Below are 26,069 nucleotides of genomic sequence, written 5' to 3' on the forward strand. Positions count from 1 at the left end.
TTCCAATACAAAATTTCATATCTAGTTTAATTCTCCAATTATTTTAAAACAGTTTTACAGCAGCAATAACAATAACAATATTGCTGATGTTAACTTGCGCTTCATCAAATTAAGCCATAAAATTAATTATTTTTGTTTCTTATTAATTAGAAAGTATTAAAATGAATAATATTGTTAACCAAGTCAATTAAAAAAAACTTTTTATGTAAAAATAGAAATTGCGGTTTTCATCTTACAATATTAAAATTGTAGATATTTAAAATTAACTAATAGTAATTAGCTAATGGAAATATATACATTATTTAAATTTTGCAACCACAGAAAACATCAAATTCTAAACTCGTTCATTCATTTTTAGCTCTTTATCTTTAGCTGTTCAAATACATCTCTTCTCTTTTGTATTCCGAATTATTCTGAATGGATTAAACAATGTGAAATAAAATATCCTCTGCGTCACGAGTTTTTATACAAAATCCGAAAATAATCACCCTTGTAACAAATATAAGCCTCAATCCTCTAGACAAATTTTATAAAATGTTGAACTTCTTTTGTTTATGCCCAAATTATGAGTCATCTCAAGCGTATTGAAATGTGAGCACCGCCACGACTAGAAATTCTCAGGTGTTCACAAATTACTGGGCTTGTCGTCTCCCTCGATTAAATAAAAAGAGGAAAATTCTGATTGTTAAATTGAGTCACGCCTCAACTGGTTTATATCTTTTGAGAGCGCCCGGCTCGCCAAACTGTCTGCGCCGGCATAATATTTCAAGTAGAGGAGGCTCTCCCAAAAGACGTTTGCGTGCGTTGTGAAGAAACCTTCCTTTCGGCTGCATAATATGCAGACGAGAGAGATAAGGGAGATATTTTTCCTTGTTTGCCAACAAGTGTAATGAAAAGATGAGCATCTCAGCGGCAGCATCTCTTCAAAGCAAATAATGAGAAGAGAGCTCAAAAAAAGCTAGCCCATTTACAAGCCCTTTAACAAGCAGCGCGGTGTGCGCTTTTATTTTTGTCAGAGAATTTTCCTGGTTTGATAACAGAAGAGATAGGCCACCCATGAGTGAAGGTACATTTAAAATGTTTGCTTTTTTGCTTGTGATTTGGTAAAACCTAACCAGGGACGAGTGATTTTACATTTTAGTTTTTTATACATAATTAATTAATCTTAATAATTTTTTAATTGATAAATTATTTAGCTAGAATACACATATCAGCTTTGATTGTAAATATTTAAATGATATCAAACATCTAGAGATGTTTTCTGAAACTACACAATTAAGGAGAGCTTTATTTGAAAGAAAAATGAATAATAAAATTCAAATAAAAATTAATTATTTTATATCAAATGTGTATTCAATAAATATCAAGAAACGTGAAAGTTTCCCTCAATCACAACGTTGATAAACCTTTTGCAAATAATTGCATTAATTTTTAATTAACTATATAATGTAATTGTAATGTAATTTCTCTTTTGAATAAATATAAGCATTTTTGTAAAAACTGTTCTTGCTGTAAAAAATTAAATTAATGGTGAGTGTACTAATGTAATAAAAATGTTGGAATCTATAAAAAGATTCCTTTGCAAAATTAATCTAAAAAAAAATAAAATTCACATATAATAACATGATAAATTTTGGAACTGCGAGGCCACCTCTCGAACTTTTGGTTTAGCGCCGTTCGTAATGAGTGGTGACGTCAGATGCAGAGGCCGCCTCTCGTCATCGCATCTCTCAATTCTGTCCAGCTGGCGATGTAAACAACCAAGATGGCGTTGCTATAAGACGGCTCTCATTACCCACATTGGTCCGCGAAATCGACTGAGATTTTCGCAATTAATGCAATGCCCGCACACCCCTAGGTAAGCCTGATCAACCCCGGAGCCACTCACGGCGGCGCCGATGCCGCCATCGGCGCCCGGCCGGTTGCACCGGCCGCGTCCGTTCGGTGCCAAAGCAAGCCGTCATTTGACGATCCGAATCGCATTCCAATCGGCCATGCCAGGGGGGCAATTAAATGCCCGCTAGGGTCCCGTTACATTCCTTCCGAGATGCTGGACCTCGAAGCGGATTAGCCGCGATTTACTTTGCGTACCTGCGTTTTTGCGCACTTTTCACCTAATTAATCGAAGCGTGCGATTGGTCACGTGATTTGATCGCCACAGCGAAAATATGGAACATTTGTCCTTAGAGCTGTTCGACCTCGACTTTTTTGTCGATTCTGGTAAACCTTTTCCAATTCAGCTGGTTATTTAATTACGCAAAATTAAATTATTAATTGTAGTATTAATTTGAATGAGTTCAGAATCTTTTTAATCCAATATCACGCCATTTAAATTGTGTCAGGAGACTCCGATATTTTCAATCTGTTATTAATATATTCAAAAATTTGCAGAATACACCAAAATGGCTGAGGGCAACAAAAGCAACGGAGGCCAGGATGACATCTACTCCTTCAAGACTGACTCTCCCTCGGGCCCGGAAAGCTCAGACAGGGACAGTAAATCAGGCTGGTCGCGGCAAAAGTACAAGAGAAAAATGCGCAGACAGTCCAGTGACGACGAGGATGAAGTGCCATCTCTCAAGCCATGCATTGTTGTGCTACAAAGGAGTAGTGTAAGCACCAAACTAACCGATTAAACAACAGCTTGATTTTGGTGCCATTTGATCAAAAAGAATATATTTTTATTTGATTGCATCACGGTTTGATTTTGAAACAAAAGAATTTTTGAACTTTCTTGGTTTCTGTTTTTTGTCACTCAAAAACGAAAACGCTTGTTGTGTTCCAGCTGTGTGAAGCTGCTTGGCAAAGAGAACGGAAAAGTATAGAAGAGAGACAAAAGATTGAACCCCAGGTTGGTTGCTTAATCTGTAACAATCCAAAATTTCTTGTTTTCTGCTAACCAAAAATGTTTCTTGATTCGAAATTATATAACAGAATGAACTTTTTAAATTTTTGCAGCAACAAAATGGAAACTCAAGTGGAAGTGTGTCGCCGATCAGTGACTGCGAGTTTAAGTGTGGCCTCTGTAGTGAAAGGTTCTCCGGACGCAATCTGTACATGCACCACATGCGTGCCAAGCATGCCAACAATAACAACACTCCACGGCAGCCGTCTCCACCTCCCCCTGCTAAAGGTGACCACCTTCGTTTCATCCGAAGTAAGGGCGTCTGGAAGTTGGACACCCGTAGTCTCGAGTGTGACGACTGCAATAAAATGCTTGCCTCCCCGTACAAATTTAAAGAACATGCAGAGGTACCATATATTTAAATCACTATAAATCTATTTTTAAATATGCAGGCTGCAAATTAACTTTCTGGTTTATTAGAACTTTTACTGGAAATGGAATCCTTTTCTATTGCATTTATCTTGAAAAATAGAAAATATTTTATGTGATAGGGTAATAATTATGAATTTTATATATTGTCATAATTTTTTTTGTTCAAGTGAAATTACTAGTATACAAATAAAAATTTTAGAAGCCATTTTATATTATGTGGTGTGAAATAATCTATGTGGCCTGAGGTTATCTTTCCTTTTCACCTTTCCTCCTCCCCCACATTTAAATAATTGACTTATTGCTTTTATTATCTTGTTCAAGGTCGAGCACGGTAAAATAATTGTCTTGGGAGGCACCGATGACGTGATCAACAGTACGAACTTTCCCTGCTCTCAGTGCCATAAAGTTTGCAAAACAAAACTCTCGTTAGACAAACATATATTCGTGAAACACTCTGCACAACGTGGCCAACTGCCTAGTCAACCTATCTCGGCAAAAACAGAGGAGGACCTAAGCAAGGCTGGTGAAGCAAAAACCAAGGCTTATGAATGTCCTTACTGCTTTACTTTGCACGCCAACAAGGACCGCTTCAAGAAGCACCTTGGATTTGTTCCGATTACCTATTCAGATTGCCATGTGATTTGATATTATAAATTGTTTTCCAGAAATAAATTTTCCATTTTTAGGTTGTTACCGACAATAACTCTCTGATGAGGCAAAAGGATCCTATCAACTGTGAAGTTTGCGGATCAAAAGCGGCCAACCTGGCTTTTTTGCATGCCCATCAAACAACACACACGGAGCTGCCTCGACCCAACGAGTGCCAGGAAAGCGAATGTCACAAAAAGTTTATCTTCCTATGCCAGCTGAACAGGCACTTGCTGCTGCACCAGGTTAAGAACAATGTAGACTTGCCGCAGAGTCCGGGACAAAAGGTCAAGGGCAAATTCAAATGCAACCTTTGTGCAAAGAGGACGAGAACAAAAGCCAAGTCGGACTTCCACATGCAGACATGTCACAAACCTAATTCACAAGAGCTGAGGTACGATGATAATTCTATTTGCAAGATTGATCATTAAAAATGTATTACAGGTGTGAAGTGTGCAACATTTGCTATGCTAGCGCCCGGCAGTTAACAAACCACTATGCCAAGAAGCACGAAGGGATGGAACCTCCACTGCCTTTGCCAGATCAGCCGAAGGAAGACGATTGCTGGGCCCTACCAGACGCAACATTTGCTCCTTTCCCCACTTCATCTGTAAGGCCAGAATCAATAGGAAGTTCCGATTCTGTTAGTGCTTCGGATGCTTTCTCCATGTACTTCCAGTCACTACAAAGTCTCAATCCCATGGACATGGACATACCACTGGACCTGGAAGGTAAAAACTTAAATACATTTTGTAGTGGTAGTGGAATTTCACGGTCAATGGTTGATTCGAGGCAAATTTAATTGAAAGTTGGCTTTCGATGAGTTTTCCTGTAACAATAAACAACTAAAAAAAAACTTAACGGAAAAAGCCAACTAAATTCACTTCAACATTGTTTTGAATCATTCAATTTTTTTATTCATTTTTAATAACTTCGTATTGGCATGGAGTTTTATTTTTAACTTTTTTTTTTTGCTTTTAGGCAATGTGAGCATTAATGAGAAGATCCTAAATCCATTGGACTCCTCTGGTGGTGAGATGTCCCAAAGTCATCAACCTTCCCCGCACCAAGTATCACCTGAGTTCCCTGGAAGAAAGAAAGAAAACGAGCTCCAGTTCCACACTTTGCAGACTGTGCAGCACCCGGAGGCCAGTATCACATTCCTGCAGAATCTCCCAACAGCCCCTTTGATAGCAACGGAGCCTCTTCCAAAACTTGAAAGCAGTAATCAAACAAACCTCTTGGTGACGACCTTGAGCAATGGCTACCTTTCTAACTTTCAAGTGGAAGAAAAACCTGTGGCTCTAGTGCAACCAGAACAAAACATAATCACTTTTACTCCCACTATTCAAACTTTGCCAGTCGCGATAACCACTCCCATCCAAGCCCAAGTCTTGCCAATTTTTCAAACAACTGAGCTGAAGTACGACCCCAAACTAGATCTGGCCATTAAACAAGAACTGGAGAAAAATACCAAAGAGCTTCAGGAAATTTGCGAGTCAACTGCTATCGGATTTATTCCAATTGCTGAAACTGAACTTGTGACGGCTCCAGTGACAAACATCGTCCAGCCCCTGGCACCTGAAATTGTCAAAATTGAGCCAACCTCGGAAAACATTGACAAAATCGTGCAAGAAATCATGTGTCCTAGCAGTACAGCTAATGCAACTCCAGCTCTGCCATCAAAGCCTCCAGCACCGGCAGCTGTCAGCAGCCAATCTTGTGATTCCTCCACGGCCACTCCATCTGAAATTGTCAAGAAAAAGCTTGCCGCCAAAACCAAAAGGAAAAAAGAACTTGAAGCAGCTCCAGTAAAATCTGAACCAATTGATTCTCAGCCGCCTCCAGTCTCGACCGATAAACAGGAGGACTGTAAACTGTGCGGAAAATTTTTCAACACTCACGAAATGCTCATCAAACACTGTCAGCAAAACTGTCCTGGACGAAATCAGCCTGGATCAGACACCACTTGCCAGTTGTGCGGAGAAAAGTTGGCCGATCGGAAGTTGTACTTGAAGCACAAGAAAGAGATGCACGAGGACAGTCTTCTGAGGTGTCCGGCTTGTGACAAAACCTTCTTCCTGCAGCAGAGTTTGGGACGCCACATGAAGCAGACCTGCACGCATAGGCTGGACTACACCTGCCGGAAATGCAAGTCCAAACACGAGTCGCTCGAGTCCCTCCGAACGCACACCCAGACCGTCCACCCTGAAAACGTGGTATGCCACATTTGTAAAAAGGTTTTGGCCACCAGCCAGAGTCTGAAGAGACACATCAAGAGCCATGGGAAGGAGGCTGAATCGCAGATGGTGGAAAAGTTTTCCGAGCTGGACGACGACCCGGACAGCTCAGACAGCAACCTGCAAAAGGTTTCCCTCAACCAGCAAGAGAATCTGGACATTACAGACGACCTAAGTCTGAATGACCTGTCCTCCTGGGGCAATAATGGCGAGTTCAACATAGAAAATAATTTGGACGATGAGTTGATGCTTTTGAGCAACGAGTCATTGACCTGCGAGTTCTGTGGCTCGACCTTTGCCTCCGACAAACTTCTGCTCAGACACTTGTCCAGCCAACACTTCCCGAACACGCAGTGGCAGCCGCAAGCTCGGAACTCGCCCGTGGTTGAAGAATTGGCCTCGGCCATGGTTTCATGCAATGATTCGTGATCAACTCGCTCTCTTTCTGTGCATTTTGTGGGAACTTGAAACAGCATAAAAAAGCAACTCTATTTTTAGCTACAAGTTTTAGTGCAGAGACGTAGTGTTTATTTTTCTTTCAGAACGCCCCTGAACCGCTTCTTCAGCATCATGTTAGCTAATTTTGTGTGTGCTTAACTAAGTAAAAATCATCATTTGGAATATTAAATTCAAAGTCATGATTTGCAAGAAAATTGTCTTTCTGGGAAATTAAGAATTTTTTTTCATCAGTTCCTGTGAGTTGCAGAAATGTTTTCAATTTATATGATCAAATGTTACTAAACTGGGATTATTAATTAATACATTGTGAATTTGATTTTGTTTGGTTCAATGAAATCCTATGTAAAGGCGTTAAATGATTACATTTGTTTTAATTTGACTCTGTGAGAGTTTTGCTGATGATCACTTTAATCAAACCATTTTGAAGCACGACTGAATTTTCGATTGATCGATTTTACAAATATGAAAGCTATTAAGATAAAATTCTCGCTCATATTAAGTAATATTATTTAAAAATCGGATTTATCCTGTAATTTAATTTTGTTCCTCATTTTTGTCAACAGAAAGGGTCTGTAGTTAAATTTCTGTTATCTGTTTTAACACATATCAGTAATTTCCTGATTGTTATTAATTAATGCTCTATTATATTACATTGTTTGCGTTGTGTATAAAAATATGTTGCAAAAATGAATGAAGCATTTAATTTTTAATTGAGAGCATAAATTATTGTAAAAGCAAACAAATATGTCAAAAGCATTATAATTAAGTGAGTGATTTGCGTCAAGGCGATTGATAGTGTACATGAATTTTGTGCAGGCAATTATTGGAGATAAGGATTAAGAATAAAAATAATAAATTATAATAATTTCTTTTGAATTAAATCCATTTAGTTGCTCCCAAAACATTATTTTATTTGTAATTACGAAGAAATTTGTTTTATTTGAAATGATATATAATTTTTTTTTAAGTGTCATTGTGATAGTCTTTTTCGGTCTATTTGTAAAAGATTTTCTTACCTTACAAAAAAATTCAATTGTTTTTGTGATAGCATTACAATTAATGAATTCAATTTTAGATAAATTATAATTTTGAAAATCTTATTATGAAGTGGGTCGCGCGTATTTGCCCGCATCTGATTTCTGCCAATATGATCAGTTTTTGGCCATACTTCTGAAAGAAATATATCAGTAGTAAATTCACGTCTGATTATTTTTTATCTGCTTATATTTATCGCGAAAACACCAAAATTGATGTTGTAATTTCCACAGCTCAATCACAATCATTTATAAAATATTGGCAATGACAATATTACTAAAAATATATTCGATCTAAATAATAAATTTTTGATTGTATTGTAGAAATGTAGAGCAAGGCGTACCCTGCGGCTGTTTAGAAAAAATAGAGTACACAGGAAAGAGTGGCGAAAATTTGTAGATTGGCCACTTCGCGAGGCACATGGGTCACGCGAATTATAGCCTCTCTCTCATTGGCCAGAGAGCAAAAGCAATTCGATCATTGGCTGCGAATGACGTCAACAGCAAGAACAGGGGGCCATGTTGGAGCCATTCCTTGTTTTCATTTGTCTGGTTTGATTTTGTTTTTGGGAAAGTCTAACTCTTCTTTCTCTGCTCTCGCGAATTTCTCGGTGGACAATTGTCTCCAAGTTACTTGACCGCAAGAGATGTCCTAAGGGTCTTGCGCTGTCCAGGCAGCTGTAAGACGAATTGAAGCAACCTTGAAGACGAGAGGAATTTGCACATTTTGGGAACAAAAACACAACACCATGGTGGGCTGTTGCGTAGTCGGCTGCGGCCGCAATTCTTCCAAGCCCCTGAACGACACCCGCTACGACGTTTCACTGAAACGGAGGATAACGTATCACCAGTAAGCACAATACCCAAGCATTTTATCAAAATTATGATCATATTTTCTTCAATTATTTTGTTCAGTTGGTCTTGATCAGTTTTTGGCCAACTGTGACACAGGGCCCATGTGGCCAACAAGTGATCATCAGCATTCAGCAGCATATAATTATTATGAACCATTTATTTTGTTGGATTATTTTTTAACACTATACATAGAGAAATTTAATAACAAAAAATAAATATTGATCTTTTTAAATTAAACTCTTATATTTACTATTAATTGTTAATTATTGTTAACAGGTTTCCTGCTGATCTAGGGACTCGCAAAAAATGGATCAAAGCAGTTTGCGACGGAGGACGCGTAGATGACTGGACTCCAGGAGGCAACACTAAAATTTGCAGCGTGCATTTTGATTTGAAAGACATCAGATACAATGACAAGGGCACCCAGATCATCAAGGGCGCTATCCCAAATATTCCTCGATCGGACAAGAAGAAGGTGGATTTTCTGTCTGTTAAAAAAAAAATTGTATTTTAACTAGTGAATTATTTTGCAGCCCCCTCGCCGAAGCAAGATTGCTCGGGAAACGGCGCTGAAAAAGATTATCCTGGAAGCAGTAGATCAGGAGGTCGAAGAGGAAATTGTTTGCGGTGACTTTCTCGGAACCACGGTCTTCTTTGATCCAGACGCTCCAGGATCTTCATCTGAAAACATTTTTCTGCCATTTGAGGAGGCAATGGAAATCGAAGAATTTCAGGAGGACGGACAAGAGGCAATTTTTGTTTTTATGATTCTCTGTTCATTTATTGAATAATTATTTCCGACAGAATGCGAAAAGCAAAAAAGTCGTCAAGCTGGCTGACGAACATACATTTGACGCACAAGGATCTTCGTGCAGCGGAGACCCTACTCTTGCTCTCTTCGCAGAGCTCACAGAGAAAATGAAGAAGCTGAACATGTTTGTGGCTAAAAATGTGAGTAAACGTTTTTATGATAGAAAATTGTCTTATGTTTACTAATATTTCAGCATCCGAGCAAGGCTACAAAAATGCAGAAAGTCTTCAATGAATTCTCTACCCTTTTCAACAAGGACACGAAGGATGCTCCACTGCCGAACATGCTCTCGGGGGTATGTAACTTAAATGTTAAAATATCAGTTGTTGGCCATTTTGCATAGTCAATATTTGCGCAACTCTTTAATTATTATGGATCAACTTCATGGATCCTTTTCTCTTTGTCAAAAACTAATTACATTTTTTAATGGCATGTTCCTGTTCCCTCAGGATAATCCTTATTTGAGTGCCGCTGAAACTTCAACCGATGAAGCTTTGGCCAGCGAGTTTTGGGAAGATGAATTCAATGACCCAGGATTTGAGAAGATCTTGGAAAATCCAGAAGATTTTCTTACTTCCTTCCCAATGTGAAGTAATCTATTCCCTCTGCTGGACCTTAGTTAATATGACTAACATTCTTATTATTTTTTAATTATATAACTTTTGGCGTGGTTTTAAAAATCAATCCTTTTTACCACGGAATTAGTTTTAGTCTTGGGTTTGCTAGTGAATTGCATAGATAATTCACATTTGTAACTTTGAAACTAACTATATTGGAACTATACAAGTTGCTAGTTTAAGTTCTCCGTGAAGTATAAAAAATAAAACTAAGAAGTCAAAATTATTATTCTTTATATATTATAAGGTTGTATTACAAAAATGTATTGGGAAAATAAAAATTTTATAATCATTTCAAATAAACAAGCATTTTTAATCATTTTGCTAGCTGGCCCATAGCTTATGAATAATTTAAACAAAAATATGAATTGAAATGAGAATTGAATTAAATAAATAAAATTGAAGCCTACGAGTATTATCAAATGTGTAGCAATTCATGCATTAATTCGGGCGATGATATCATCCTAAAAAGTCTTATGTACTAATTTGCAGGCGGCGTGCGCAGAATCTGCAGTATCTGGCACCAGCAAAGTCTATGGCAAAATCTCCCCCACTTGGGCCCCCACTGCCTCTCTACGCAGTGCCAAATGCTAAATTTTTCCTCATTCAGCTTTATCTTGTACCAAAGAGCGAGCGATACGCTGCATCCCTTTTCCAGAGACCATAACTCTGCTTAGGTGGTGGAATTTAACTGCACTTTGTTGAATTATTGACGGGAAAATGCCTGGCTGCGTTGTTGCATGGTGCGGACAAAATTCGTCTGTTCGCATTATGGACCCGAGACTGGTGGACAGGAAAGTGACTTTTCACAAGTAAGACCTTGACCTTTGGCCATAATATTAATACAATATACAAATTTTAAGCAACTTCAAACATTTATTTACCAATGAATTGTTGTCGAATTTTTATTTTAGTCTTCCGAGTGATTCGGCAATGAAGAAGTTATGGGTTCAGGCGCTGCGTCACGGAGGTAGAGCTGATAATTGGGAGCCAAGCCCTAATGCAAAAATCTGCAGTCTGCACTTTGATCCCCAAGAGCTTCAATATAATGGGCGGCTGACCAATATCAAGAGAGGCGCTGTGCCAAAGATTGCATATTCGGCTATTAAAAAGGTAATTCAAGTGCGTTGAAGTACGTGGCAAATAATGAGTGTCCTTAAAGGCTTATCTCCAAATTGATATGACTTCTAAAAATTTAATTATCACAAACAAAAGCATATAATATTTAGTGTGGCAATTTTTGCAAATTTCTAAAATCTATATTTATTTCTTATTTAATAGAGGAACCGACGCAACAACAAGCACAGGCCTGATGTTCTCCAGAGCCTTGTTCAGAATATGGACATTGAAGAAACTTGCGTCCCAGATGTCCCTGCAACTGTTGACATGAAAAGCATCGTCCAAATTGAAGAAAGCAACACGTACGAATTCCCAGTGTACTTGGATGATCTGGCGCTGTCTGTTTTAGACGAACAGCCCTCACAGGTATTAAAAATTATATAATTTTGTAATAGCGAACTCATAAAATTTTTGTTATTTTAGGAGAAGAGCAAGAAAGTGGTGAAATTGCCTGAAAACCACACTTTTGTCGAAGATGCTCTGGCCAAGAAGCCCGCCGAAGTAACTTTGGAAAGTCTGCTTGCAAAGGTGATGTCTGCACTTCAAGAACTGAATGATGCTTCTGCCAAGGTAAGTCTTTTTTTTTGAAACAATCATTGCTAACATTATACCTAAAAAAATTCCAATTTTCAGAACTCTGAGGTAGCAAAAGGGGTAGAACAGCTTATAAGCCAAGCCTCAGATCTGCGCAAGGCTGTGTGCATAGCGGACATTTGCAATGATCTCGAGAAGCCTGCAACTGCCACGGTATTAAGATCGATAAAAATTAAAATTATAGGAAATCTTTTAACACATTAAATTTTTTGCAGGTTCCCAGGTATTTCAATGAGGAACCAACTGAAGATGTTCTGAAAGTGCCAGAAAACATTTATCAACAGGACCCCTTTGCAAATATTTTTTCTGCTGGAATGATGGCTTATAACTAAAATTGCCACGGTTCAATTTAATTTACTTCACTGCAAACTCTGCCATTTGCATATGTAATTTCATGTAACTGAATTATCTTATATCTCTGTTGAATTTTTCTAATGTCATTAATTTTTTATGAATGGGTATATATTTTGATATATTTTCAATAGTGTTCCATACCAATTTATTTAAAACATATTTGGAGAAAAATAAATTGAAAAAAAAGAATAATAATTTATATATCACTTATGACTTTTCCTAATGGTTCAGTCAACAAGCATCAGGCTAAAATAATGATCTCAATGAAAACCTTGCCATGAAATGGCACATTACAAAATGTAAACCATAGAGAGGTGAATTGAAATGAAGCTTGATTTATTTGAGTGACGACACTTATCCTCGCACTTGCAGGTCTATGCTCTAGTTTTGAAACTTAAAATTTGGAAAAATATTCTATAAATTTTGCATTTGCAATTTCTCAAAAGTGGAATTGGGAAAAAACTGCTCACATTAGATGTGAATGCTTTTAAAAATCTCCCAGACTTGTGTACGACTTAAAATTTTGTGACGTTTGTTACCGCTGCGTTTACTTGGTGACCTGGTGCATGGCGTGGGCAAGGTACTCGACATTCTGGGACGTGACCCCAGCAATAGAAATGCGTCCGTCCTTGGTCAGGTACACGCTGTACTTAGATGTGAGTTGCTCAACCTGGGAGGGATTCATGCCAGTGAAGCAGAACATGCCAATCTGCTCGGTTATGTGTTGCCAGTTGCGGCTTGAGCCTTCCTTAGCCAAGTTGTCCCTCAGCTTAGTGCGCATAGAGATGATGCGCTCGGCCATACCTTTGACGTCATTCAACCTTAAAATAAAAATTCAAAATAAATATTTTTATTCAAACTTTTAACAAACATGGCAAACGAAAAAAATACAAGACAACTTTTTAACTGTTTCCTTTCTTTTATCATAGGTAAGGTAAACCACTATCAACATCATCAGATTTTGCTTACAATTTTGTGGAAATGTCAAAATGTAACATGAAAATTTCAGAATTTGTATAATTTGTGGATTAAGTTCTAATTTTCTGATCATTTTAAAAATTTAAAATAAGTAGGCATAAAACTTACCAAATGGATTTCAAGTTGGCATCTCCAAGAATTTCAGTCACAATTCTGGCTCCGTGAATGGGAGGGTTTGAGTACATTGGCCTGATAATGATTTTGATTTGCGACAGAGTGCGTGCAGCATCATCTTTGCTATCGGTAACCAAAGAGAAAGCTCCAGCCCTCTCTCCGTACAGACCCATGTTCTTGGCAAAGGACTGGGCAAGCGCAATTTGATGTCCGTCCTTGAGGAAAAGGCGAACAGCAGCAGCATCTTTGGCAACGTCACCTAAACGAATATTGAATTTTAAACGAGGCTCAGGTTTTAGTAAAATTTGGTATTACCTGAGGCAAAACCTTGATAGGCCATGTCAAAGAAGGGGAAGAGCTGCTTCTCCTTGATCACCTTGGACATTTCTGCCCATTGTTCGATACGAGGGTCAACACCAGTGGGGTTGTGAGCACAGGCATGCAGCAAGATGATCGACTTGTCAGGGATTTTCTGAAATTTTTTAAACAAATTAGTATCAAAATAATGTAAAAAAAAAACAAGCCTTACAGCAATATCCTGGAGGGCGCCTTGAAAGTCAAACCCGCATGTTTTAGGGTCGTAATACCTGTATTGTTTGACCTGGAAAAATAAGATAAAAAAGATTAATTGTTATTTTGTTATTGTGATTACCAATATCAAAATTATTCAGACAACGGAAAAAAATTATTAAAAAAATTTTCATTAAAAAACTTACCTCAAGACCAGAATGCTTGAAGATGGGTGTATGGTTTCCCCAGGAGGGAGTTGGAAGGTAAATAACTTTGTTTCCGGGGAAAAACTTTTGCAAAAAGGCGCCTCCAATGCGCAGAGAGCCGGTTCCAGAAATTCCTTGAACACTTGCGTTCTAAAAAGACAAATTTTTAAAATGGGTAAAATTTGAATTTTTCCTTCTTCGTACAAATCCGTTGGCAACATGCTCGCTGTCGTCTCCGAGGGCCAAGGTAATGGAGTGCTTGCAGAATTCGGCAGTACCACCGATCGCACCATACTCGTGGTCCAATTTCCTTGCCCTCATCTGCTCCTCAGCCTAAAGCAAATATTTATAGGTAAAATTTTATTTTTCCCAAACAAAAGAGATATTTTGTCACCTTGATAACGCTGGGCAAGACAAACGGTTTGCCATTGTCATCACGGTAAGCACCGACGCCCAAGTTAATTTTCTTGGGATTTGTGTCTTTCTTGAAGGCCTCTGTGACACCAAGGATGGCGTCCGGAGGTCCCATCTCGACTTGCGACCACCATGATCTACAAAAAGTATTCAAAATTATTCCAACATTCAGAAATTGTTAAAATGAATTAAATTTCTAAAGAAAAGTTACGAGGAGACGCAATAACAAAATTAAAATTGAAAAAAAAATATTAAACTTATTTTTTTGATAGGAAATTAAAATGTAGCTCTAGGCAAATTTAAGATGTAGGTTTGTACTATATATGGAGTTGTGTTTAGTAGGTACATATAATAATTAGAAAAACATATTAGAGGTCAAGACGTGAATGAAATGACTTTGTTATTGAAAGGGCACATTACTTGTCATTACAGATAATCATTCAAATGATTATGAATGAGGGGAATGGATCAACGCGGTGATAATACAGAGGTCATAAAAAGGTGACCGGTGTGCTGTTGGACAAGTATTTAATATTTAATCCACGATTGATTGGACATTTTAACCCGGCGAAGAGCATAAATAATTGCGCAAAAACTCACGCAGCGCGCTGGATCGCAGCACCAGATGACCTGGACAGGCCGGACGCACCAATTCTTGCGGTCGGCAGCATTATTATTTCGTCACGGCGGTGTGCAGTTCAGCCAGTGAGAACGTGATGATCGGAGACGTCCTTCGCGAGCAGATTCGACGAGTCAGCCGAGTCAGGCAAGCGCACCACCGCTCACCACACCGCAGCGCCAGCAAAAAGCAAAATAAATGGTCACCACGAGCACCACCCAGAAATTTAAATAGAGTTTCATAAAGGAGTGAAAATTAAAAAGAGAACTTTCCCAGGATATTACAATTTTTAATTGGATTTCAATGAAGAAAAATGTTTAAATATATAATTTATTTTGTTTAGTTCAATTATATGACATCTTAAGATAATTTATGTGTAAAAAACCTTTCGCTGTACTTAACTCCTTATTTTTCTCTCCTGACAACATTCTTTTACCCTTCGAAGGGGGAGAGGGCAAGGAGAGGGGTTGGGATTCTCGTAACCTCATACATGGGTGTATGTTTGGTCAGCTGGAGGGTGTAATCAACGCCTTCTACGCTGCGGAATCCTGACATTGACGCTTTAAAAGTCTGTTTTTCGATCTCAAGCAGCATCAATTACCGCATCGAAACCACAACATTCCAATTCAGACGAGCAGGTGCAAAATTTTCTCTATAAAACGATTGTAATTTCACATTATTTGAGTTGCTATGCTTAATTTTTTTACAACAACATTGTGACAATTTTCGTGTTTTATGAATCTTGTTTTTTCAAAAGTTTAATATTTGAAGCACCTTTTTAAATGAAATTTACGAAATTTACTAAATACATATTCTTAATTTAATTTAGCATACGCACACATGTAAAACAAAATATAAAACGCAAGTATATATTTTAAAATCTTATTGGATCTGTGTCAAATTTTATTTTTTGCAAAACTGAATTGACACTCGGCTGTAAAAAAATTATATAATTTTCTTTTAATTTTTATCCAGATTGTAAATTTCATAAGTTTGTATGTATTTCAGGTTTTTAAGGCGAGAGAAAATTTGAAATGGGAAAATTCGGATGCAGATCAAGATTGCTGCGAAGGAAGTTGAGAGGAACAGTGTGAATAAAATGGTCCAGAGCTGGCCAAGAACTTTCTCAGCCCGACCATGGATTTTGGTTGGGATCGCAGGCATTTTGCTTGTGGGCCTCTACCTGTTCCACCTGCAGGCCCAGATAGACTCTCTGATTACCTCACAAACGCATTTAGGTTTAACAAAATGATGAAATTAAAAAAATTGCAGATTCATGACAAAATTAATATTTTTAGAACGAGATGTGTCTAAGCTGAACTCCCTAAGGCGCAAGCAGGACCCGTTTCAGCATCGCCAGGCTCAATTTAAGTCAAATGACGTGCCATTCGAGCGAGACCTGGTTGTGATCTACAACCGGGTGCCCAAGACGGGGTCGACCAGCTTTGTCGGGGTGGCCTACGACCTCTGCAAACCCAATGCATTCCATGTATTGCACCTCAACATTTCCGCCAACATGCACGTCCTCACGTTGCCCAGCCAGGCGCGCTTTGTGCAAAATGTAACCGACTGGCGCGAAATGCGTCCTGCCTTTTTCCATGGCCACCTCGCCTTTGTCGACTTCCAGAAGTGATTTGATTTTTATAAATTTTACTTCATTTGCTAACATTTTGATTTTAATTCAAGGTTTGGGTCGCACTTCCAACCTGTGTATATTAATCTTGTGCGGCAGCCTTTGGACCGACTGGTCTCGTACTATTATTTCCTCCGGCACGGGGATGATTTCCGACCTCATTTGGTGCGAAGAAAGCACGGAGACAATGTGGTGAGTGTATAATTGGATTGATTTTTAGAATATATTTTCAAAAATATTCTATTTAAACAACTGGTATATAATTTGTGAAATCTATTAAATATGTAGATACAAAAAATCAGGTTAAAAATTATGTAAAACAAATTCTAGTCCTTTGACGAGTGCGTCCAACAAAATTTGGAGGACTGTAATCCTGACAATATGTGGCTGCAAATTCCATTTTTCTGCGGCCACGCCCCAGCCTGCTGGGAAAAGGGCAATGAGTGGGCCCTGGAGGAGGCAAAGAAAAACCTTCTTGAACACTATATGGTTGTTGGAGTGACCGAGCAGATGGAGGACTTCATCTCGCTGTTGGAACTCACCTTGCCATCCATGTTCCGTGGTGCTGGTCAACACTTTGCATTGAGTAATTATCTTTTTTTTAATTATGAAAAGCTTGTATTTAAAAATTTAATTGCATTAGGCAACAGATCTCACCTGCGAAAAACAAGTCAAAAGACGAACCCGTTGCCAGAGACGGTCGCACGAATCCAGCAATCCAAGATCTGGAAAATGGAGAACGAATTCTACGAGTTTGCTCTGGTGCAATTCGGGCATGCCTTGCGTAAAGCTCAGACGCCAGGGGCCAGCGGTGCTCAACAGATTTTCTTTTATGAAAAGATAAGACCTAAGTGACGAAGGTCTCAATAGTGACAATATGTTGTTAAAAAAAAAAGACTCTTCTATGTTGTTAGGTAGGCAAGCATGAAACAATAATACTGCTCAAATTCTTAAACTGTTAACTGTTACTACTCGGATAGGCTAGTATTTTTATATAAACTCAATTATTATGCAATCCATCCACGATAGATCTTACATTGGGCTAATCACTCGGCACGTTAGTTGTTATTTTTGTAAACAAATAATTTGAATATGGGTAATAAATTATATGAATAAAGTCAAACACTTCTGTAGAAGAAAATAAGACTTTTCATCATCCAATATCTGGAACAAGATACTAATGAAGTTCTTAGAGATTGAAAAGTATATTTATTCATGGTTCAAAATCAATACAGTGGGGTTCTTCCTACCTTCATAACATGGCAATGAGATGAAAAATTCGCATCATAAGAACATATTATAGTAAAATACAACCGTAAATCAGTGTCAAAGGTCAAAGCTGAATTAAAAAAGCGTGTGGGCTTTGATATTAAGTGATCTTGCTAGAGATCAACTTCCCTTTTTTAACACTTCCTATCTTCATGCATTTATTATAATTAGAGCCCACTGTGAGATTAATTGAGTACAAATACAAAATTATATTAAAAGTGTGGCAATCAAAATCATTAATTATTAATTTTTGTTACACCAATTATAAATAGCTTGGGCAGAATGCCAATTTTTATTCAAAACAAATTTTTTGAAATTTCAGTTGCTTAGCTTGATTTACGCAGTTCACAAATTAAGAAAATATTTGCTCCATAGTAGCAATGACAATTAATTTAAAATAATGAAACTCCAGATTATCTAACTACTTGTGGTTACCATTGAGAAAAACCATCATGTCGACCATGTCAAGAGAAATGGACGCCCTCTGCCGCTCAAACTTCTCCCTGTAAGTGTGAGGGATGTGCTTGGCAGGCACCACACACGCTGGCACACACAGGTACCTTTGGGCCACCTTCAAAAGCTGGGCGTAGCGGGCGTCATTTTCGTGCCACCATCGCAGAGCATTAGTCTCAAAGGAAACGGCTTCTTCCGCATTGAACTGTTCCATCTCAAGACTGTGTCGAGTACGGGCAGCTTCTGTATTGCGTGGCTTGACTGTTGGTTTGGGGGTGCCACCCAAAAGCATGGCCATCCCCGACATCCGCTTTGGAGGAGAATTGGCCTCAACGCTAGTGCTTGTTGTCGGCATATCCTCTCCCATTTGACTTCTCACCTAATTTGCAGAGAAAACAAATTAGACAATACATTAACAAAATTCATATAAAAATCTTTTTCATCTCCTTAAATTAAGAATTTTTTAGTTCATTACCTTTTGAGAAACTGAACTCCTGACAATGTCATTCATGAAACTGATCGTCCGGAAGCGTAAGTCAAGGTAAGATGCAGTCTCGAGCAAGTGGTTGTCATCCTGTCTATTGTACGCAGCAGACAGTCCACTTTCAAGCAGGTTCTTGAATTTTCGGACAGACTCGCTGTCTTCAGACTTGATCTGCAGGTAATTGGCCACCAGCTGAGTGTACAGAGGCTTGATAATGGAGACCAAGGCCGGTTCATCTTCTTGAACGGTCTGGATGGTTACCTTGAATGGACTGCAAGTGTCGTTGATGCTCTGAAAAAAAAATGGAATGACTGAAATAATGTTTTGAGTTTATAGAGATTCTTACCTGAATCAATTCCCAGTCGTGGCTATTAAGACGCATATCATCTGTTAAAGTGAGAGCTTCAATGTCATCCTGTCTATTGAGGAATTCCTCCAGCAAGTCGTAAGTGGTGGTCCAAATTTTAGGGTAGTCCAGGTTGATGGAGCCAAGAGCGTCTTCTGTGGTGATATGCTTGCAAATGAGGGAGCGGCATTTAAGAAGTAGCATCTGCAGCTCGCTTGTGTTAAAGATGCTGCTTATAGCTTGCTGGATTGCAAAGAGGAAGCACGGAATAACCTGGAAGGAGATATAAATTTGATTGCTCGACTTATTTCCATAAACACTATCTGACGTTATGTATTAAAATTTTGTATTAGTTATTTTAAATATTGTCAAATGCGAGTTTTATGAAGCTTTCAATTACCTGGCTCCACTCGGATAGAATGTCAATGAGGGCTGGCTGAGCGGAGGCTGCAACAATGGCCACCGTTTTCTCCTGGCTCAGACCCCAAGTTGAAAGCATGACGTGCACTGTCTCTTGGGTGAGCTCATTCCACTTCAAGGTTGACAGGGTGCGTGAATGGAACTGGTCCTCTTCGGCCCAGTTGATGACGAAGGTGAAGAAAAGCTGGCTATCAACTCCCTGCCACTCCTCCACGCAGACACTGTACCAAGTGAGGCTCTCAATCTCCGACAGAATCTTGGTGCGGATTTCATGCACCCTTTCGGGTATCAACTGCTGCACCTGGCTTGAGGTTGGAATGTCAGCAGAGGGATTCACCTAAATCCCACAATTTAACAATTAACTTCTAAATTTTTTCAATAATATTTTAATTCAATACCTGCATTATCATTTCTCTGAATCCTTCGGAGTCCACGATACTAGGGTTCTGCATCTCTTTGTAAACAAAGTTCAGGATTCCCTGCAGTGGGTCCAGTTTCAACTTCTTTGTTCGAAACTCCTCTACCTTTGCTTTAGAACTTGATGCTGATGTCTCAACTGCCTCATTATTTTCTATGACCAAGTCATGCATGACACTGGAGATTTCCAATTTCCTCTTAATTGTCTGTCCAAATAAGCCACTGCTGCTTGCTACAGGCGTCTTCTTGTTAGACAAAGTTAGCTCTTCTAGTTCCAATTCCTTTAAACAAAATATTACATTTCCTGGAATTAAAATAAATCATTAGTCACCAACCTCAAGGGTGGCAGCATGCTTGTTTCTCAAGTGGGCGCGCAAGTTCGTTGTGTTGCCAGTATACGAAATTTCCTTGCAGCAAAGGCAACAGACAGCACGGTCTCTGGAAATGATCTCACCCTTCTCTGTACCTGGAAAGCCAAAGTACTTCCAGTATATGGAGCGCATTCCAGACGGCACCACAAGACGCCGATAGCTGATCGGGTCCCGGGCAGGCGTTTTCGGTCCGGTCTTCATCTTTTGCTTTATCGGAGATTCAGGGGTAGGAGTGATGACAAAATTAACTGCATCATCCTCATTCTCCACCTGCTGAATACTCCAGTTAACCTGGTAGGAAGTTAAATGTGTGAAATTTCGTCTATTTGTGCCAATTCATACAGTGTGCATCACTATCGACTTTTGTTAACACTTGTCACTTTGGTTCATGATAAATATTAGTTATTAAATTCAATGAAATTAAAACACCCGCTTAATGAGTAAACCACCTTTTAATGATCCATCAATCATTCATTTATAAATTGTACAAAGAATGCATCATACTGAAAATCGTCCTTGTAAGACCTCAAAGTAACTGAAACATCACATCACTGCTCTTCAAGGCAAATTAACTGACTGCTCAGTTGAGCTGCAGCATCTGCTCCATGGGTGTGACATACGCAGAAGCTGCAGACGCCTGCGAAGGTGCAGTTGAGACTGTCTGAGGCATGAAGACATGCGGCGCGACGCCCTGTCTGTCCTCAAGCTTGGCATACTCGAGTAGGAACTCTTTGCCAAATTTCCCCCACCGCTGTGGATCAAAGATGTAGTAGGTTGAACGCTCGTATGTCGCAGTCTTTTCCAACAACGGCGCTCCAGGCGCTCTAGTCAGCCAAACCTAAAAAACAATTAATCTTAAAAATTTTCCTCAAAGTTTATTTGTCTTTGTACCTTTTCTTCCATGTGGTACCTCCAGTCTCTGTTATACAACTCGACTGCTGCCGCTGCCTGAATCGCATCTCCTGGGCAGTTGTAGAAGAAATAGAAGAGCAAGTCATCTTTGTACATGGACAATTTAGGCGCCGGCAGTTTGTTTCTGATTGAAGAGTTGATGAGATACTCGCTGGGGACGTGATAGTCAATATCTTGCGGTCGACACGGCATTTCCGCAAAAGGGCCTCCAAAGTTTGGGTAAACAGACTCAACGGAATTCAAATTCATTCCTGAAAATAAATTTCAAATTTAAGTGAGATGTTTACAACGTTCAAATTAATAATTGATTTCTTAAACCGAGGTGGCCAAATTTAACAATATCTGCTCTTTATTTTAAGTTTTGATAATCAAAATGCATTCCTTGATAGAAAAAATGCATCAACCAACCTAACGTCTTCAGGTCTTGGCCAAGCGAAAGACTGACAAGATCTGACTGATTTTCTGCCACTCTGATGAAGGAAAGAAGGCCAGTAATGCCAAACTGGTCTTTGAGCATGCTGGCTGGAATGTTGCTCACTCGGCCGTCGGGATGCGTCTGAATTCCTCGCTCCTGAGCCGCCTGTCTCTCCGCACCAGGCGCTCGACTTGCCCTGCTCGCATCGACAGACCCTGATCCACCCAGGGATTGCGAGAGAGCATTCGTCGGGCCTCCCACTGAGGGTTTATCATCGGACGAGGCCCTTCGATTTCTCTGCGCTGTGCCCGGCAGGGCAGGAAAGTCTTCAGAAGATATATTGAACTCGGAGGCCTCCTATTTAAAGATTTCCAAATTACAAAATGAAATTAGCAGGAAAAATTAAATTGTACAAACCTGCTGCTTCATGATGTTGAACATGCCATACGGGTTCCTGATTGGGGTGGGGTTGGGGGTGACCATCGCGTCACCGCGATTTCCGAGGGTAGGGAACTCGCTCATGTCGAGCAACGAGGGCGTTTTGCCGGCGTCGGGGCCGTCAAAGTCAAAAGCCGCGCGGCCACCCAAACCGAAGGTGCCGATGCCTGGCATAAGCCGGGGGTATCGTTGTGCCCCGACCAGTGATCGGGGAAGATTGCCCGCAAAACCGGGTGACAGCTGCTGTAAACTAGAACCAATAGAGGAGTCTGGAGTCGCGGTGGGAGTGCGCCGGGTGGCGCCCTGAGGAGACTGGTGGCTCATGCTCCCGCCTGAAACATTGAGAGCACACCCTTTTCAACCAATTTGCTTACTGCCCATCAACGTTTTTTCTTCTTTTTATTTAATTCCCGAGCTACTTGATTTTCAATAAAAAAAATATTACACCGTAAGCAGTTTAGGATTCCATTTTTTGCGAAAACAAAAACAATCTTGGAATTAAGAGTGGGACAGACTCCTCTATTGCTACTTCTTCCGCCGCCAGCTGTTGTCAATTTATGCTTGCCACTTCCGATTATCCAAAAAATATCGATTCCTTATATCGCACAGCAATGTATTTTTAAGTCCAACGTGTTGCGCGGGCAATTTTGTGCACCAAGATAGGAAGATAAATGGTTTTTTTTTTAAATATATATATTATATCAATTTGAAAATTCTTCAATCATATCATTTTTGTTTGTCGGATAATATTCATTTCTAATATTTTGGCGCACCCAAATTTATAGAAGGTAAAATGGATAATAGTAAGTCTTCCATAAATTTGTTATTAATTTAATGAGGCGAATTCATGTTTAGCCTGTGTATGCAAAGGTAATCTAAGATGTAGCTTCTACAAATAACCTCATTTTGAGATGTCAAATTATCAAATTTAAATTGTTGTTGATTACTTTAGTATTAGTCGTTAATCTTGTGGTTTTGAATTATTTGTCATGTTAAAAAAAAATCATTGCTGGAAGTGGTAAAAAGTCCGACGAATTATTTTCCTGTATCCCCGATTACGTATAAGTTGCGTTAGTTGAATTACATTGAAGACCTATTTTTATTATTACCATTACATATTATATTGTATGTACATAAATACATACCTTGAAAAAATAATATAATATTAAGCATATTAAGTTTGCAATTAAAATGTTCCAAAGTGACAAGAGATTTAACGAAGCACAATAATGATGCAAAAATAATTATCTTTTTTGGAGGGAACAAAAATTGTGTCTGCCTGTGTGTCTGGTAAAGGGGACTATGAATGAATATAAACGTGTGCTTAATCTTGATACCTTTCGATCCACTGTAGACACAGTGGAGATTTCGTCTAGGGCGACCGTGGACGTTGAAGGTTGCGCTAGATAGACGTCGTACTGGACCTTGTTGGACGAAAGATCCTTGCGGCAGCTGTTGCAGAGGAGCTGGTCTGGCGAAAGACTCGGATAGTTTCTGAGGATTTTCTTGCTCGCTTTGCGGAGTCCCTTGACTCGGATGTGTTTAGTCCTGTTGAACGGATTACTGCACACGGGCACGGAGGTTGGGTTGGACATTGCAGAAAAACATGCTCTGCAGCCGATTTAATCAGCAAAGACGGCCGGAAATATCGAAATAAGGGCTAAATATCGATCGGCAAGTTGAGCTTTCGACGCCGATGGTGCTACGACGCGTCCGCCATTACCGAAAATTCGCCGCTTGCAGAAAAAGAAGCGCTGCGCAACGCAAGCGACAAGACGCCACGGCAGACGGACAAATTCATACGAGCGGCAAATTCAAAAAATAAGATTTTCCACAACCGGTTATTTTTTAACGGTTTTATGGTAATTAAAAATAAGATTACCTAATTATTTAATAAAACAAAAATTATTTTTAAGTTTTTCTGTATTTCTGGAACATCTTTTTCAAGATATTCAGAATTTTAAAGAAGATTTATATTAAAATTTTGCTCCAAGTTTTACCGAAATACCGGTAGTTGCGAATTCACAATAACCGGTTGTTTTGGGGCGAATTGTTTACAAAATTAGATGTTCTGGGGTGAACTTGGCTATTTTTTACTTTTTACCTCTTGAAAGTGGCTTAAACTAAAGCAAACTTGTTGAAAGTTCATCGGTAAGCAAAGATCTTTAATTTCATGTCCAAACCATTCCAAACTTTTGTCATTCCGGCCCGTCTTTGACCAAAGTCTGCTTGTCGTAGACTGCCGGGAGGTTGGTGAATTTGCCGAAAGAAAAAAAAATAGAATCTTTTTATCGTTAAGAATTGTTGCCTTCTTAATTTAAATTTTTATTACTTCTTCCAGGATGTCCATTGCGATGGCTACTCCACAGCAGCAGCCTAGCCCAGACAATGACCGTTTGTACCAGTGGATAATCGAGCTGTCCAACCCTGACATCAGAGAAAATGCCCTTCTTGAGCTGAGCAAGAAGAGGGAGTCTGTCCATGATTTGGCTCCGATGCTTTGGCACTCATTTGGAACCATAGCCTCTCTCCTCCAGGTATGATTGAACCAAAAATAATCTCTTATAAAATTACCGACATTTATTTTTACAGGAAATCGTCAACATTTACCCTGCGATCAACCCAGCCACCCTTACAGCCCACCAGTCAAACAGAGTGTGCAATGCCCTCGCCCTTCTGCAGTGTGTAGCAAGCCACCCTGAAACCAGGTATAATTTAATCTATTCAAAATTATATACACTAATCATTTTTAAAAGAAAAACATACACAAGAAGTGTCTTAATTTTTGTTTCTTACAAAAAAAAACGAAAAATTAAAATTAATATTTACTGAGGTACATCAATAATTAAACTTACAATTAACATCTGTTTCAGATCTGCATTCCTTCAGGCACATCTTCCACTGTTCCTCTACCCATTTCTGTACACTGTGAGCAAAACGAGGCCATTCGAGTACCTGCGCCTGACCTCCTTAGGAGTGATCGGCGCCCTGGTCAAGACTGACGAACAGGAGGTGATAACCTTCCTGCTCACCACAGAGATAATCCCTCTCTGCCTGAGAATCATGGAAAGTGGCTCCGAGCTCAGCAAGACTGTGGCCACCTTCATCCTGCAGAAGATTTTGCTCGACGACTCCGGCCTTAGTTACATATGTCAGACTTATGACAGATTCTCCCACGTGGCCATGATACTGGTTAGTATTTTTGACCTTTCAATAACTGATGCATTATTATTTTGATTAATTAAAAATGTGTTTTTTACTTGCTTCGAGTCTTTATTAATTCTGCGGATTTTTGTTTAATTAGGGTAAAATGGTTTTGTCCCTGGCCAAGGAGCCATCAGCCCGATTGCTGAAGCATGTTGTGCGTTGCTACCTGCGTCTCTCAGACAATGCCAGGGCCCGTGAAGCCCTGAGGCAGTGTCTTCCTGACCAACTGAAAGACAACACGTTCAGCGAGTGCCTGGCCGAGGACAAGAGCACCAAGCACTGGCTCGCCCAGTTGCTGAAAAATTTGGAGACGTCAACACCAGACCTGAACAACCTTGGTGTTACTCTCAGCGCCCCAGTCAACTTGTCCTGAACACCAAAATGGCGCTTGTCCAAGGATTTCGGTTCAAGGGAAGATTACAAAGAAGAAGTTGATATTTAATTGTTAGAGCGTTTCTGGCCAAACGTAAGTTTTTATTTTTTGTTGTTCAAAGAACAATCTGTAGATAATTGTGATTGATTTGAGCAATTCCTCAGAGACTTTAATTCTCTTATTCTCTTTGATTTGCATTTTAGTGTTAATTACTCAACATCATCTATTGTACAATTTAACTATTGCAAAGTGTTTTAGCGGCTTTTGCGTTACAAAGCATGTACATTTTCATGAGCAGACTTTTAATTAATGACTGTAATATAAGATGTTTTATAAATCCAATACTTTGTAAAAGGAATGAACAGCCGAGAAATGTGTATTGAATGGAGTTGAACGATGATTAATTATTTCCTAAAAACTGGTGATTTTGTCATGTACAGTGAAGGAGAAATAAATTTACTTAGTAAAAGCCTATTTTTATG

At 39.2% G+C, this 26,069-nt stretch overlaps 8 protein-coding genes across 10 annotated transcripts; 5 read left to right on the top strand and 3 right to left on the bottom strand.

Moving 5' to 3' along the window:
* The first annotated feature begins 1,744 nt into the window (after window positions 1-1,744).
* On the top strand, window positions 1,745-7,483 carry LOC132198022 (ras-responsive element-binding protein 1-like). Of its 3 annotated transcripts, none has more exons than XM_059621694.1 (8): window positions 1,745-1,858; window positions 2,392-2,612; window positions 2,786-2,851; window positions 2,959-3,252; window positions 3,599-3,913; window positions 3,964-4,319; window positions 4,370-4,656; window positions 4,907-7,483. In XM_059621694.1, exons 2-8 carry the CDS (start codon window positions 2,403-2,405, stop codon window positions 6,592-6,594), a joined length of 3,216 nt encoding a protein of 1,071 aa, XP_059477677.1. In that variant the 5' UTR covers window positions 1,745-1,858; window positions 2,392-2,402; the 3' UTR covers window positions 6,595-7,483. The 3 variants fall into 3 exon arrangements, with proteins under 3 accessions (XP_059477677.1, XP_059477678.1, XP_059477676.1); XM_059621693.1 differs by lacking the exon at window positions 1,745-1,858 and adding an exon at window positions 2,068-2,220; XM_059621695.1 differs by lacking the exons at window positions 1,745-1,858; window positions 2,786-2,851 and adding an exon at window positions 2,067-2,220.
* A 674-nt stretch (window positions 7,484-8,157) lies between these two features.
* On the top strand, window positions 8,158-10,247 carry LOC132198027 (uncharacterized). Its single transcript, XM_059621701.1, has 6 exons — window positions 8,158-8,508; window positions 8,790-8,988; window positions 9,047-9,262; window positions 9,318-9,464; window positions 9,518-9,619; window positions 9,774-10,247. The coding sequence occupies exons 1-6, from the start codon at window positions 8,408-8,410 to the stop codon at window positions 9,912-9,914; spliced, it is 906 nt and encodes a 301-aa protein (XP_059477684.1). The 5' UTR covers window positions 8,158-8,407; the 3' UTR covers window positions 9,915-10,247.
* A 233-nt stretch (window positions 10,248-10,480) lies between these two features.
* LOC132198028 (uncharacterized) lies at window positions 10,481-12,126 on the top strand. Its single transcript, XM_059621702.1, has 6 exons — window positions 10,481-10,753; window positions 10,856-11,054; window positions 11,223-11,426; window positions 11,484-11,630; window positions 11,694-11,807; window positions 11,870-12,126. Exons 1-6 carry the CDS (start codon window positions 10,662-10,664, stop codon window positions 11,984-11,986), a joined length of 873 nt encoding a protein of 290 aa, XP_059477685.1. The 5' UTR covers window positions 10,481-10,661; the 3' UTR covers window positions 11,987-12,126.
* Window positions 12,127-12,323: 197 nt separating this feature from the next.
* On the bottom strand, window positions 12,324-15,018 carry LOC132198024 (aspartate aminotransferase, mitochondrial). Its single transcript, XM_059621698.1, has 8 exons — window positions 14,831-15,018; window positions 14,211-14,367; window positions 14,021-14,149; window positions 13,817-13,966; window positions 13,630-13,701; window positions 13,416-13,572; window positions 13,095-13,359; window positions 12,324-12,829 (listed from the first exon to the last, which is right to left on the bottom strand). Exons 1-8 carry the CDS (start codon window positions 14,899-14,901, stop codon window positions 12,556-12,558), a joined length of 1,275 nt encoding a protein of 424 aa, XP_059477681.1. The 5' UTR covers window positions 14,902-15,018; the 3' UTR covers window positions 12,324-12,555.
* Window positions 15,019-15,282: 264 nt separating this feature from the next.
* On the top strand, window positions 15,283-17,438 carry LOC132198026 (heparin sulfate O-sulfotransferase). Its single transcript, XM_059621700.1, has 6 exons — window positions 15,283-15,487; window positions 15,858-16,087; window positions 16,148-16,478; window positions 16,536-16,674; window positions 16,813-17,068; window positions 17,126-17,438. Exons 2-6 carry the CDS (start codon window positions 15,898-15,900, stop codon window positions 17,335-17,337), a joined length of 1,128 nt encoding a protein of 375 aa, XP_059477683.1. The 5' UTR covers window positions 15,283-15,487; window positions 15,858-15,897; the 3' UTR covers window positions 17,338-17,438.
* Window positions 17,439-17,631: 193 nt separating this feature from the next.
* LOC132198023 (E3 SUMO-protein ligase ZBED1) lies at window positions 17,632-23,783 on the bottom strand. The gene is made up of 7 exons (XM_059621696.1): window positions 23,345-23,783; window positions 20,207-20,533; window positions 19,853-20,152; window positions 19,435-19,791; window positions 19,035-19,307; window positions 18,680-18,979; window positions 17,632-18,583 (listed from the first exon to the last, which is right to left on the bottom strand). The coding sequence occupies exons 1-7, from the start codon at window positions 23,600-23,602 to the stop codon at window positions 18,173-18,175; spliced, it is 2,226 nt and encodes a 741-aa protein (XP_059477679.1). The 5' UTR covers window positions 23,603-23,783; the 3' UTR covers window positions 17,632-18,172.
* LOC132198025 (CCR4-NOT transcription complex subunit 2-like) lies at window positions 20,676-22,597 on the bottom strand. The gene is made up of 5 exons (XM_059621699.1): window positions 22,453-22,597; window positions 21,987-22,339; window positions 21,563-21,926; window positions 21,134-21,405; window positions 20,676-21,080 (listed from the first exon to the last, which is right to left on the bottom strand). Exons 2-5 carry the CDS (start codon window positions 22,329-22,331, stop codon window positions 20,823-20,825), a joined length of 1,239 nt encoding a protein of 412 aa, XP_059477682.1. The 5' UTR covers window positions 22,332-22,339; window positions 22,453-22,597; the 3' UTR covers window positions 20,676-20,822.
* A 263-nt stretch (window positions 23,784-24,046) lies between the features above and the next one.
* LOC132196430 (CCR4-NOT transcription complex subunit 9) lies at window positions 24,047-26,061 on the top strand. Its single transcript, XM_059619084.1, has 5 exons — window positions 24,047-24,158; window positions 24,349-24,544; window positions 24,600-24,715; window positions 24,881-25,199; window positions 25,312-26,061. Exons 2-5 carry the CDS (start codon window positions 24,350-24,352, stop codon window positions 25,585-25,587), a joined length of 906 nt encoding a protein of 301 aa, XP_059475067.1. The 5' UTR covers window positions 24,047-24,158; window position 24,349; the 3' UTR covers window positions 25,588-26,061.
* The last annotated feature ends 8 nt before the right edge of the window (window positions 26,062-26,069 follow it).

This window comes from Neocloeon triangulifer, unplaced genomic scaffold, assembly GCF_031216515.1.
Source record: "Neocloeon triangulifer isolate White Clay Creek 2 clone unplaced genomic scaffold, ASM3121651v1 ptg000012l, whole genome shotgun sequence".
Lineage (NCBI taxonomy): Eukaryota > Metazoa > Arthropoda > Insecta > Ephemeroptera > Baetidae > Neocloeon > Neocloeon triangulifer.